General features: G+C 43.4%; 1 protein-coding gene across 1 annotated transcript in view; it reads right to left on the reverse strand.

Annotated features, from left to right (window-relative positions):
* The window catches only part of EFCAB2 (EF-hand calcium binding domain 2), a 132121-nt gene that overhangs the window by 62358 nt on the left and 55335 nt on the right, over positions 1 to 14428 (reverse strand). Inside the window, exon 2 of the mRNA XM_023248050.2 lies at positions 6503 to 6587. Within this exon, the coding sequence (XP_023103818.1) occupies positions 6503 to 6587 (85 nt within the window). The remainder of the gene's footprint in view (positions 1 to 6502; positions 6588 to 14428) is intronic.

Genomic DNA, 14428 nt, shown 5'->3' on the forward strand with positions numbered 1-14428 from the left:
CCAAGAACAGTCAAACTCACAGAGACAGAAAGTAGATGAGTGGCCGCCGGGAGCTAGCGAGAGGAGGAGTGCGGAGTTATTGTTTCAAGGGGTACAGAGTTCCAGTTTGAGAAGATAAGGTTCTGATTTCAGCTCAGGTCATGATCTCACGGTTCTTGACTTCCAGCCCTTCCTCAGGCTCCGCGCTGATGGTGCAGAGCCTGCTTGGGATTCTCTCTCTCTCTTCCTGTCTCTCTGTCCCCCGCTCCCCCTGCTCACTCTCTTTCTCAAAATAGTTAAATAAACTTTAAAAATAAAATAAAACATGGGGCACCTGGGTGGCTCAGTCGGCTGAGCGTCTGACTTCGGCTCAGATCACAATCTCACCGTTTGTGGTTTGGGCCCCGCGTCGGGCTCTGTGCTGATGGCTCGGAGCCTGGAGCCTGCTTCCGATTCTGTGTCTCCCTCTCTCTCTGCCCCTCCCCTGCTTACACTCTGTCTCACTCTCTCTCTCTCTCAAAAATAAATAAACATTAAAAAAGCTTTTTTTAATAAAATAAAACAAAATAAATAAAAAGAGGAACTGGTTAGCCGGAGTTAGAGGTAGAAAGACGTGCCTGTCCTATTCTTTGTACCTTTTGAATTTTATCCCTTGTCTGTATCTCATCTATACAAAAATTTGGTTCCCAATCAGTCTTACTGATTGAAATCTGAACACAGAACAGGAAAATGTACTTAAGTCACAATGTATCATGCTCTACGTTTTATATGAGGCAAAATTAAAATGGTCCCAATTAATGATATTAAAAATCTGCCTCAATGGTTTTCAAGGTGCCAACTTTCAAAAGCTAGTTAATAAGGAAAATGAACTTCAGAACTTAAAAACTCAACACGCAATGCACAGAAATAAGTAAAACAATTCTTATGACAGGTTTGTTATGTATAATTGCTAATCCAGAGCAAACAGAGGAAAAACTACTTTAAATTATTTACTTCAATAATACAAAGTATACTACTACTAATTATATTGTCCTAAAGTATAATACTACTACTAAAGTTACTACTAATAATGTAATACTATTAATAATAGCTAGTTTGTTCTGAGCTAATATCGTTCTAAGAGCTTTAAAAAATGACCACTGACAACACTGGTTCTCAAATTTTCTGGTTTCAAAATGTATTTTGCATTCTTAAAAATTATAGAGATCCCCAGAGAGCTTTTCCTTATGTGAGTTATATTTATCTCTATTACCATATTAGAAATTAAACCTCAAAAAATTTAGGGGTGCCTGGGGAGCTCAGTCAGTTAGACATCCAGCTCTTGATTTCAGCTCAGGTCAGGATCTCACGGTTCGTGAGATCAAGCCCCGCAACGGGTTTTGCCCTGACAGCATGGAGCCTGCTTAGGATTCTCTCTCTCCCTCTCTCTCTGCCCCTCCCCTGCACATGCTCTCTCTCAAAATAAATAAATAACTTAAAAAATATTTTAAATATTCACTTAAAAATCTTTTTTACTTTTTTGTTTTATTTTAATAATTTTAAAAAAATTTAATGTTTATTTATTTTTGAAAGAGAGAGGGAGACAGAGCGTGAGCAGGGGAGAGGCACAGAGAGAGGGAGACACAGCATCCGAAGCAGGCTCCAGACTCCGAGCCGTCGGCACAGAGCCCGACGCGGGGCTCGAACTCACGAACCGTGAGATCATGACCTGAGCTGAAGTCAGATGCTTAACCGACTGAGCCACCCAGGCGCCCTTAGAAATCTTTTTAAAATATTTTAAAATATTCATTTAGAAATAACGATAAATAAATCCAGTGCAAGTGTATGTAATTTTATGAAAAGTAAGTGCATTTTCCAAACAAGAACAAACTGAGTTAGAAGAACGGCACCGTTTTCCATGTTTGCAAATCTCCCTGCTGTCGGGCTTCACAGAAGACAGCTGGATTCTCATATCTGGTTCCGCATTCAATCTGTTGCAATATCACACATCATGTAGCTTTTCAAAACCTCCAACACATACTTGTGAAAAATTGAGAATGAAAATAGCAAATACTGTCTTAAAGTTACTATAAAAATAGTTAAGACCTCCCAGGCCCCTGAAAGGATCCTTCCTCTGAGGCCAAAGTGGATAGAGAGAATAAGTAAGTTCCTCAGTCACAGGGCTGGGAGTGGAGCCCCGGCAGTCTGATTCTGGACCTGGGGTTACCCCTCGGACCGGGAGGAAAGCAGCAGAGGCCCATTTCATGATGTTTTACACGGCGGTACAATTTCAAATTCCATCTCTCAATTCGTGCAAAGCAGAGGTGAGGAGAAAGGCGAGTAATTGCCCCCAAAATCCTAAGGGGGACCAGGGCTGCCCTACCAAGAAAATGGCACCACGCCTACACTGTAGGAGAGACACAGCTAAGTGTCCTGGGAGCCTCTCCAGCCACAGCTCTCTCCTGCCCAAACCGAGCCCTTAGCTACATCTCTGGACTCTCTGTCAGATGCTTCCCTACGCTATTCTTTGCATAGACTTCTGCCTTCAATTCTTTTCTCCCCCAGTTTTATTGAGGAACAATGGACAGATGTCACTGCGTAAGCATAAGGCCTGCAGCATGACGGTCCGAGTTACGCACGTTGGGACACGGTGACCACAACAGGTCCAACCTACATCCGGCCTCTTATGCAGACACAATAGAAAGAACAGAACAGAAAAGGAAAGAAAAGGCCTCCTTGTGATGGGAACTCAGGATTGACCTTCCTCACCTCTTCCCTACAAACCAGCCAGCAGCGTTAGCTGTACCCATCCTGTGGGACATCACACCCCGGTGCTTACCGCGTAACTAGAGGTTTGCACCTCGCGACCAGCTTCCTCCGGCTCCCCTCCCCCATCCCCATGTCCAGTAGCCACTGGTCCGGTAACCAGTGTCCTGGTCTCCTTTCCTGAGTTTGTTTTTTTATTTGTTCGCATTTTAGATCCCACCTGTACGTGAAATCACACGGTCTGTGTGTTTCCCTGACTTATCTCATGAGCATAATTCCCTCAGGATTCAGTGATGCTGTCACCAACAGCAGGATTTCCTCATTTTTATGGCCGAATAATACTCTATTGTATATCTATACCGCGACTTCTTTATCCCTCCATCCATCGATGAACACTTAGGTTGTTTCCATGTCTTGTGTTTTTTTTTTTTAATTGTTTTTTTGTAATTGTTTAATGTTTTTTTTTTAATTTTTTTACATTTGTTTACTTTTGAGAGACAGAGAAGCAGAGCACACGTGGGGAGGGGCAGAGAGGGAAGGAGACAGAATCCAAAGCAGACCCGAGGCTCTGAGCTGTCAGCACAGAGCCCGACGCGGGGCTCGAACTCACAAACCGCGAGATCATGACCTGAGCCGAAGTCGGACGCTCAACCGACTGAGCCACCCAGGCGCCCCTACAGATGCCAACTCTTGCCACACAAATAAAAAGACTGAGATGAGGGAAGGTCCCCGAAGCCCCCCACACCCAACGACAGGTCACCTGTCAGACACAAGCCTCAAGCAAATACTGGTTTCTCTTCTCTGCTCCCCTGGTCTTCCTCTGGCTCTCCCTGACCTCTCTAACACTACCTCTGTCCCCTGCCCCCTGGCGAACCTTCCGGCCTCAGCAAGAGGTCTGAGGCGAAGGCAAGAGCCATCCTTGGATTGAGTCGTTCATGCCACATGCTCCCCACCTCATCCCAAACCCTGTCACCGGCACGACCGCCCCACCGGATGTCTTCCTCCTATGATATACCCACCCTGAGGATAAAGCGCCCCCCCAAGTGGCACCCGTGTGGCCCGCGCTGTGGCCAGAGCATCTGAGGCCACGTGAAGCCACACACATCCTCGGCAACAGCTGAGCCAAGGCTCACACAAGGCGCTGGTGGTTCTGGAACGGAATTCCCAAGCTTATCTATCGCCTGCTTCAAGCCCCAGAAACACGGTGGAGGGAGAAAACTCAACTTTATAAAGTAATGAACGGCACCGCCCCTTCTCAGTCTCCTCTCCTACAGTCACACCTGTGCCTTCAGGGATGAAGACACTATACAGTACACACAGTCACAATGTGTGGCCAACAAAATAAAATCGCATGCGGTGGTTCCGCCGGTGTGGCTCCTTTAAAGCACTGAGTCCCCCGACTAGCCCTTCTGTCACTTCCCACTGCTTCGCTGGCCTCTGTGTCCTCGCTTCTGAGTTTCGAGACTGTGATCCCCCCACATGTTCCTCGTTCGGCTCGGTCTCCTGGAAGGAAGGTCCGTGGCCTCTCTGGGATGTCCGTGGCCTGGATCCCACAGCCTCTGCTGTTCTTGTGGACAATCTCCTCTGCCTTTTTTTTTTTTTAATATGAAATTTATTGACAAATTGGTTTCCATACAACACCCAGTGCTCATCCCAAAAGGTGCCCTCCTCAATACCCATCACCCACCCTCTCCTCCCTCCCACCCCCCATCAACCCTCAGTTTGTTCTCAGTTTTTAAGAGTCTCTTATGCTTTGGCTCCCTCCCACTCTAATCTGTTTTTTTTCTTTCCTTCCCCTCCCCCATGGGTTCCTGTTAAGTTTCTCAGGGTCCACATAAGAGTGAAACCATATGGTATCTGTCTTTCTCTGTATGGCTTATTTCACTTAGCATCACACTCTCCAGTTCCATCCACGTTGCTACAAAAGCCCATATTTCATTTTTTCTCATTGCCACGTAATATTCCATTGTGTATATAAACCACAATTTCTTTATCCATTCATCAGTTGATGGACATTTAGGCTCTTTCCATAATTTGGCTATTGTTGAGAGTGCTGCTATGAACATTGGGGTACAAGTGGCCCTATGCATCAGTACTCCTGTATCCCTTGGATAAATTCCTAGCAGTGCTATTGCTGGGTCATAGGGTAGGTCTATTTTTAATTTTCTGAGGAACCTCCACACTGCTTTCCAGAGCGGCTGCACCAATTGGCATTCCCACCAACAGTGCAAGAGGGTTCCCGTTTCTCCACATCCTCTCCAGCATCTATAGTCTCCTGATTTGTTCATTTTGGCCACTCTGACTGGCGTGAGGTGATACCTGAGTGTGGTTTTGATTTGTATTTCCCTGATAAGGAGGGACGCTGAACATCTTTTCATGTGCCTGTTGGCCATCCGGATGTCTTCTTTAGAGAAGTGTCTATTCATGTTTTCTGCCCATTTCTTCACTGGGTTATTTGTTTTTCGGGTGTGGAGTTTGGTGAGCTCTTTATAGATTTTGGATACTAGCCCTTTGTCCAATATGTCATTTGCGAATATCTTTTCCCATTCCGTTGGTTGCCTTTTAGTTTTGTTGGTTGTTTCCTTTGCTGTGCAGAAGCTTTTTATCTTCATAAGGTCCCAGTAATTCACTTTTGCTTTTAATTCCCTTGCCTTTGGGGATGTGTCGAGTAAGAGATTGCTACGGCTGAGGTCAGAGAGGTCTTTTCCTGCTTTCTCCTCTAAGGTTTTGATGGTTTCCTGTCTCACATTGAGGTCCTTTATCCATTTTGAGTTTATTTTTGTGAATGGTGTGAGAAAGTGGTCTAGTTTCAACCTTCTGCATGTTGCTGTCCAGTTCTCCCAGCACCATTTGTTAAAGAGGCTGTCTTTTTTCCATTGGATGTTCTTTCCTGCTTTGTCAAAGATGAGTTGGCCATACGTTTGTGGGTCTAGTTCTGGGGTTTCTATTCTATTCCATTGGTCTATGTGTCTGTTTTTGTGCCATCCTCTGCCTTTTTGTTTTGCTTTGTTTCCTTTCTGGTCTCAAACTATTGTCTCCTGTCCTCCATTCCCGATCTAGCAGTATTCACGTCTCTCTCTCCTCTTCGTATGTTCTTCTGTTTGGGTTCTTTTTGTTACTTGACTTGGGGAGCGTATCACTGTTCAAGCATTATTAATCTTTCTTTGTAATTTCTGGCTCGATCACACAAAACCTATTTATTTTTTTATTTAAAATTTTTTAATGTTTATTCATTTTTGAGAGACAGAGAGAGACAGAGCACGAGCGGAAAAGGGGCAGAGAGAGAGGGAGACACAGAATCCGAAGCAGGTGCCAGGCTCCGAGCTGTCAGCACAGGGCCTGACGTGGGGCTCGAACCCACGAACTGTGAGCTCATGACCTGAGCCGAAGTCGGACGCTCAACCGACTGAGCCACCCAGGCGCCCCATAAAACCTACTTATTTTAAAAGCAAATTCCTTTCACTCGACTCGACCAATAGTTATCGAGCGCCAACTATGTGCCCAGCAATCATGCTACAGCAGGGGTCACCTCACTCACAGAATTTACAGTCCGGAGGTTGCAGCAGGCAATGTGGATGTTCTTTTCAACAGGTTATAAAGAATAGGAAACAGTATCGATCCAAAGCACTAGCTAGTAGAGGGCTTCCACAGAGCACAGGGAAATAAACACTTTTAAACAGCATAAGAAATCCAAGGCCTGGAAAAAGACAAGACCCTTCCTCTATTTTAGGAGTTGTGTCCGTCATTTAGAATCAGAACAAAGAAGACACGTCCAAACCTCACATCCACCGTATTATTCGCCTCGTGGTCAAACACTTCAAAAGCATCCTTGATTTTTTTGTGGAACTCTGCTACGGTTATGTCTGCAAAAGACAAAGTAAATAAAGACTGTTTTAATTACTCTCCCTTGGGATTCCGAACAGAAATTTCAGCCGCTCAGCTAGAACTTCTCAATAAGGAAGAGCACGCGGAACTCTCCTCATCTGAACGCACCAGTTGGCGTGCTTCCCTCCCTCTCGAGGAGTCAGGGAACGGACGGATTCTTGTTTCCCGAGGCACGAGACACACACGGTGCATTATCGGAGTACCTACGCCTCTCGAGTACACAGCCTCACGGGGTTTACACGTGTACAGGGTCATGGGGCCACCGCGATCGAGACACAGGAAGCTTCCAACACGGCGTGTCTTCTGTCCCGAGTCGTCTGGGCAGAAAGTCCCAGCCAAAGAGGCAGAAGGAACCCGGCACTAGATACTGATTGTAGGTCACCGGCATGCCCACCTGCCCTGCTTTATCCTGTGCCCGAAGAGGGCAGAAGCCGGGGGCTGGGAAGGCATGCAAAGGCCACATGTGACACTCTCTCAAAGAGCTTTCAAACGAGTTTTGAGACTAAGAATTACTTCTCTGAAACAATTAGGAAGTCATTTATTTGGTAAGTATTTATTGAGGCTCTACTATGTGCTGGACACGACTGTCGGCGCCAAGGTTACAGCAAGGAGCAGAATGGACAGAAGTCCCTACCTCATGGAGCTATGCGTACTGGAGGAGATACAGAAGCTCACACGTACACCGTAGGTCAAATGGGCCTGGAAAACATAAAGCAGGGAAGGCTGTGTGGGTGGGGGAGGATGGGGGGTGTGGGGGGAAGGCCTCCCTAGTGATGAGGGGGAAGAGGCAGCCTTGTGAATATCCACAGGAGGAGTTTTTAGGCAAAGAGAACAGCAGAGGCAGAAGGCTAGGAAATAAGGTCAGAAGGTGTGCATTTGGGGATTTGGGGGCAGAAGACGGGTTCTATACCTGCATGCTGCTTTAAGGGTTTTGGTTTTTACTTTAAATGAGATGATGGACCACTGGAGGGTTCTAAGCAGTGCTGTGACATAGCCTGGCTTATATTCACTTCAGCTACGATGTTAAGAATATACTGGAAAGGGGTGCCTGGGTGGCCCAGTCGGTTAAGCATCTGACTTCAGCTCAGGTCATGATCTCACAGTTCGTAGGTTCAAGCCCCGCATCAGGCTCTGTGCTGACAGCTCAGAGCCTGGAGCCTGCTTCGGATTCTGTGTCTCCTTCTCTCTCTGCCCCTCCCCTGCTCACACTCTGTCTCTCAAAAATAAATAAATGTTAAAAAATAATAATAATAATAATAAAAGAATATACTGGAAAAGGACACCTGTGTGGCTCAGTTAGTCAAGCGTCTGATTCTTGGTTTCAGCTCAGGTCATGATCTCACCGTTTGTAGGTTTCAGTCCTGCATTGGGCTATGTGCTGACAGTGCAGAACCTGCCTGGGGTTCTCTCTGTCCCTCTCTCTCTGCCCTTCTCTGATCACTCTCTCTCTCTCAAAATAAATAAATTTAAAAAAATTTTTTTAATGTTTATTCATTTTTGAGAGACAGAGACAGAGCATGAGCAGGGGAGGGGCAGAGAGAGAAGGAGACACAGAATCCCAAGCAGGCTCCAGGCTCTGAGCTGTCAGCACGGAACCCAATGCAGGGTTCGAAGTCCCGAACCATGAGATCTTGACCTGAGCTGAAGTCGGACGCTTAACCAACTGAGCCACCCAGACTCCCCTTAAAGGATGTCCTGGAAAGGGACAAGGGTGGAAAGAGAGACTACTTAGGAGGTTATTGCAATATTCTAGAGGGAGACTGATGATGGCAGGGATAAAAATGGAAGCAGTTGGAGACGGTGAGAAATGACAGGATTCTGGATATATTCTAAAGGGGACAGCAAACAGGACTCGCTGATAAGGTTTGGTGTTAGGTGCAGAGAAAAAGATAAGAATTGAGGTTGACTCCAACGTGTCTGGCTGAGTGGAAGCCGAAAGGGGGAAAATGCAGTGAAGTCTCAAATTTTATTTTTTAGATACTAAGTAAAACTAGGACACCTAGAAAGGGAGAGATTGAGTTCATATCATTATTTTAATTATAAACAGAATACCATCAAATTACAGAAAATGGGGGGAGGGGGAATTTACTCATATTCCCTTTACCCTAACATAACCACGAATCATTTTGCTAGATTTTCATCCAATCTTTCTTCGCACACAACCTTTAGTATACTGTATTTCGTATACCATCCTTTCGCTCAACGAAAACTTACTGAATACAACACTACGTACTAGGTCTGTGTCAGATGCTGTATCCACATGTATAGCCAGCAAGGTATCGACCAAAGTTCAGAGGGGTTGCTCTCTCCCACACTCTAATTGCTAGTACGCCTTCGTTAAGAACCGTAACTCTTAATTCCTTCACTCAAACGTTATACCTTTCCAGGCTACAACATAACCTACCTAACATTCCATTTTTAACACTACCAAAGGAATATGCCACAACTTACTGATATTAATTTTTCTTTATTATAAAAAACATGGCAGTGAACCACATTTGCTAACTTCACAAGCAAAAAACAAAACAATGTCATCTGATTATTTAAATTTACTCTCCTTTGATCACAAGCGGACCTGAGGTGAACGATCGGTTCTTGTTGTCTGCTCACTCCTCTAGGATCTCCCGTTTTTTCTTGGCAAGTTTTGTAGGTGCTCTTTAAATAATGAAGACTTAACCTTGTGTCATAATTACTGCAAAAAAAATTCCAGGTCAGTTGTTTGCATTTGTTTTTCTAAAATAGAACGAGCTTCACATCCTTGCTGACCATCCATAGCATACCAGATTATTGGAAGAAAAAAAGGATACGGAAGAAAGTTTAGATTAGGTAACAATCACTTTGAATCCTACCATGTGGGGTTAGCTACTCTCTTGTTGTCCTCTAATCTAACTTTCACTCAACAATAAATTGTGAGCATCCTGCATTTCAAAAATATGTTTATTACATTATCATTTCTAGTGACTGCTTGGTATACCATTATAGAGATTTATCATAATTTATTTAACCAACCCTCTAAGTGTAGGCATTTCGGCTGTTTCCAATTTTCCATTGTTATAGTTATTCTTTGGTGAACAGTTTTGTCCATTTCATCTTTGTGAGTCTGTCTTATTATCTCACTGAAATACAGTGAGTTGCGACAGTTGAATTTGTGTGGGACATTGGGAAGGGTCTAATTAGTCATAATAATGTCTTGGGAAAGTCTCACTGGTTGTAACACTGCCAGTGCAGAAAACTGATGTCCGCTTTCTAAGTTTAAGGTCATGTTATTAATTTTTTTAAGTTCTTATTCAAATTCCAGTTAGTTAACGTACAGTGTAATATAGTTTCAGCGTACAATTTAGTGATTCGGCACTTCCATACATCACCCCATGGTCATCACAACAGGTGATGACTTAATCCCCATCACTTATTTCACCCATCCCCCGCCCACTTCCTTCTGGGGACCATCAATTTGTTCTCTATAGCTAAGAGTCTGTTTCTTAGTTTGCCTCTCTTTTTTCTCCCTTTGCTCCTTTGTTCTGTTTCTTGAATTCCACATATGAATGAAATCATAGGGTATTTGTCTTTCTCTGACTTATTTCACTTAGCATAGAACTCTCTAGCTCCATCCATGTCATTGCAAATGGCAAGATTTCATTCTTTTTATGTCTGAGTAAATCCCATTGTATAGATATACCACATCTTCCTTATCCATTCCCCAGTCAATGGACACTTGGGCTGTTTCCATAATTTGGCTGTTATAGGTAATACTGCTATTAATCAGAGTACATGTATCCCTTTGAATTAGTATTTTTGTATTCTTCGGGTAAATATCTATCAGTGCGATTGCTGGATCGTAGCGCAGTTCTGGTTTTAACTTTCTGAGAAACCTCCATGTTTCCCACAGTGGTTGCACCAGTTTGCATTCCCATCAACAGTCCAGAGGGTTCCCCTTTCTCCACGTCCTCTCCAACACCTGCTGTTTCTTGGGTTGTTGATTTTAGCCATTCTGACAGTTGTAAGGTGATACCTCATTGAACTTCTGGCTCGTATTTCCCTGGTGATGAGTGATGTGCAGCATCACTTCAAGTGCCTGTTGGCCATCTGCGTGTCTTCTTCGGAGAAATGTCTGTTCGTGTTTTTTGTCCATTTTTAATTGAATCATTCATTTTTTGAGTGTTGAATTTTATAAGTTCTTTATATTTTTGAGGTACTAACCCTTTATCAGCTATGTCATTTGCAAATATCTTCTCCCATTCCACAGGTTGCTTTTAGTTTTGTTGATTGTTTCTTTTGCTGTGCAGAAGCTTCTTCTCTTGACAACAGTTCATTTTTGCTTTTGTTTCCCTTGCCTTAAGAGGCGTATTTAGAAGAAGTTGCTATGGCCAAGGTCAAAGAGGCTACTAAGTGTGTTCTCCTCTAAAATGTTTATGATTTCAGGTCTCCCATTTAGGTCTTTCATGCATTTTGAATTTATTTGTGTGTATGGTGTAAGAAGGTGGTCCAGTTCATTCTTTTGCATGCTCCTTTCCAGTTTTCCCAACATTTGTTGAAGGAGACTGTCGTTTTCCCATTGGATATTCTCTTGCTTTATCGAAGATTAATTGACCATAAAGTTGCGGGGTTGTTTCTGGGTTTTCTACTCTGTTTCATGTGTCTGTTTCTGTCCCAGTACCATACTGTTTTGATGACTAAAGCTTGGTAATACAGCTTGAAGTTTGGATTTGTGATGCCTCCAGCTTTGCTTTGCTTTTTCAAGGTTGGTCTGGCTATTTGGGGGCCTTTGTGGTTCCATAAAAAACCACATTGTAGCCATATTTGTTCTTCCATGAGCATGGAATGTCTCTCCATTCCTTTGCGTCCTCTTCAATTTCTTTCATCAGTGTTTTGTAGTTTTTGGAGTCCGGGTCTCACCTCTTTGGTTAGGATTTATTCCTAGGCATCTTATTGGTTTTGGTGCAATTGTAAATGGGCCTCTTTTTTAATTTCTCTTTCTGCTATTTCATGATTGGTTTATAGAAATGCCACTGATTTCTATACATTGATTTTGTAGCCTGCAAATTTGCTGAATTCAACTACCAGTTCCAGGAGTTTTTTCATGCAGTCTGTAGGGTTTTCTATATAGAGTATCATGTCATCTGCAAATAGTGAAAGTTTGACTTCTTTCTTGCTGATTTAGATGCCTTTTATTTCTTTTGTTGTCTGATGACAATGGCTAGGTCCTCCAGCACTATGTTAAAAAAATTTTTTTTTCAACGTTTATTTATTTTTGGGACAGAGAGAGACAGAGCATGAACGGGGGAGGGGCAGAGAGAGAGGGAGACACAGAATCGGAAACAGGCTCCAGGCTCTGAGCCATCAGCCCAGAGCCCGATGCGGGGCTCGAACTCCCGGACCGCGAGATCGTGACCTGGCTGAAGTCGGACGCTTAACCGACTGCGCCACCCAGGCGCCCCTTCCAGCACTATGTTAAATAACAGCAGTGAAAGTGGACACCCCTGTCTTGTCCCTGACTGTAGAGGAAAAGTGCTCAGTTTTTCCCCATTGGGGATGATATTGGCTTTGAGTTTTTCATAGACAGCCTTTATGATGTTGAGTCATGTTCCTTCTAAACCTACTATTGAGTGTTTTCATCATGACATTAACTTTAAGGTCACTGAAAAATTATATTATCTTTTGTTTTTAGGTAGTCACAGCAGATGAGTTTTCTTTTCCTACTTTAAATTTTTGACACTTATCCTCTGAGGAGCTTCCTGGTTGGTGCATATATGGAGGTCCTGGCAGAGAGGCCAATCCGGGGAGGGCACGGAAGCACCACACACTTGCCCTCATACCTCACCCTATGCCCCTCATATCTGGCTGGTCCTGGGTTGGACACTCAGGAGGAATCTTGGAGGTTCAGTCCAACTCTTGACTGGAGTTGTGAATACTTCCTACAACGCGGACAATGTGCCCTTCTCCAGACTTTGCCTGATGAGCTCTGCAAGACAGAGAACCGCCCACAGGCAGCCTATCTCAACGCCAGACAGACACTTCTATTGTGATATCTGGTCTTATAGTGTACTGCTGTCACATCCCTAAGCCAAGTATAAATGATTTCTGTACTATCCAAACATTCTTTGTTGGGGAATTATTCTAACTTTTAATCGATGTCTAAATAAAGGATATATGCACCCCAGTGTGTATGCAAGACAATACAATGGGTGTGAAGAAAACTTATAATAATTACAATGGGAAGAGGAGGGGAAGGGAGGGGTGGGGAGGGGAGGGGAGGAACTTATCCTTTGAAAGGACCAAGAAGGACAGAGAAAATCACCTTGTTCTGGAGATTTGATGAATACTCAATTCAATTTTTTTCTACAATTTAAAAATACATTTCATGCTTTCATACATATGACATTTATTTTGACTTGATTCAAAGTGACAGACTAGCTTCTAATCTTAGTTTAGTAATTTCTAATTTTCTAAGCATTTGATTTATTTCCTCCTACTTCACAATGTGATCTAGTGTCCTATGTGATGGAGACTACTTCTATTGACTGTGTATTCTACTGATTCTATTCTGATTTGTATGTCTAGTCTTACGCAATTAGCATACTAATTTATTTATTGCCACTGTATTGGTCTTCTTTTTAGGAATGTTCATTGATATGTTCCCCAGTTTATTCTTCCAAAAGAAATTTAGAAATTCAAATAAAGTTTAGAAAGGCCAAATAAATACCACTGGGAGTTGTACTGCTATTGCAATGAAGCTACACAGTGAGAAAGAATGAAGATTTTTAAATATGTAGTTTTCACCTCTAAGCGATATATATTAGTTATACATCCCTTTTCTATCTCTAAATTAAATATTGCACATTATAGTTTTCCTCCTATAAGTCATATACGATTCTCCAAGAAGACTATGCCTGAGTATTTTTATGGGTTTTGAAGATTTCAAGTGAGAATTTTTTTTTTTATTAATTTATTTATTTGGAGAGGGAGAGTGTGAGCAGGGGAGGGGAAGAGAGAGAGGGAGAGAGAGAATCCTAAGCAGACTCTGCACTGCCAGGCAGAGTCCCATGCAGGGGTTGATCCCAGGAACTGGAATAAATGACCTGAGCCGAAATCAAGAGTCGGATGCTTAACAGACTGAGCCACCCAGGCGCCCCACGTGGGAATCATTTTTTAAAACCCTGTAATTTTGGGGAGTTGAGGTAAATGTTGAGTGTCTTATTGCTGCTACTTATGTTATATGCATCTATTTCCTGAAACGTTTATTAATTATAATCGCTTTCCAGTTGGTTATATTTTCTGATCTTACATTTTGTCTCTTCTTTCTAAAATGTATACTTTTCAGTTCCTCTTCATGACTTATCGCACTAAGCAGCTACCAAAACAACTTCAATGCATCAAGTGCTGGTGATGATTTTTGGTTTTTAAAAAATTATGTTTTTAAGTTTACTTATTTTTGAGAGAGAGACAGAGAGAGAGGGCACACGCGGGCATGTGCAAGTGGGGGAGGGGCAGAGAGGGAGGGAGACAGAGAATCCCAAGCAGGCTCTGTGCTGACAACAGACAGCCCCATGTGGGGCTTGAACCCACAAACGGTGAGATCGTGACCTGAGCCGAAGTCAGATGTTTAACCGACTGAGCCACCCAGCTGCCCCGAAGCAATATTATTATTTAATAGATTCGAGCACTAGTCTTTGACCAGCAAAGTTCATGCTGACTTGTGTCCTGAAACAGGAGTTACCTACAGCTGAAGGCAGCATTCCTCGATTTCTCCAAGTTGACATATAAACAACAGGCACTGGGGCACCTGGGGGCTCAGTCAGTTAAGCGCCTGACTCTTGATTTC

Source organism: Felis catus, chromosome F1 (genome assembly GCF_018350175.1).
Source record: "Felis catus isolate Fca126 chromosome F1, F.catus_Fca126_mat1.0, whole genome shotgun sequence".
Lineage (NCBI taxonomy): Eukaryota > Metazoa > Chordata > Mammalia > Carnivora > Felidae > Felis > Felis catus.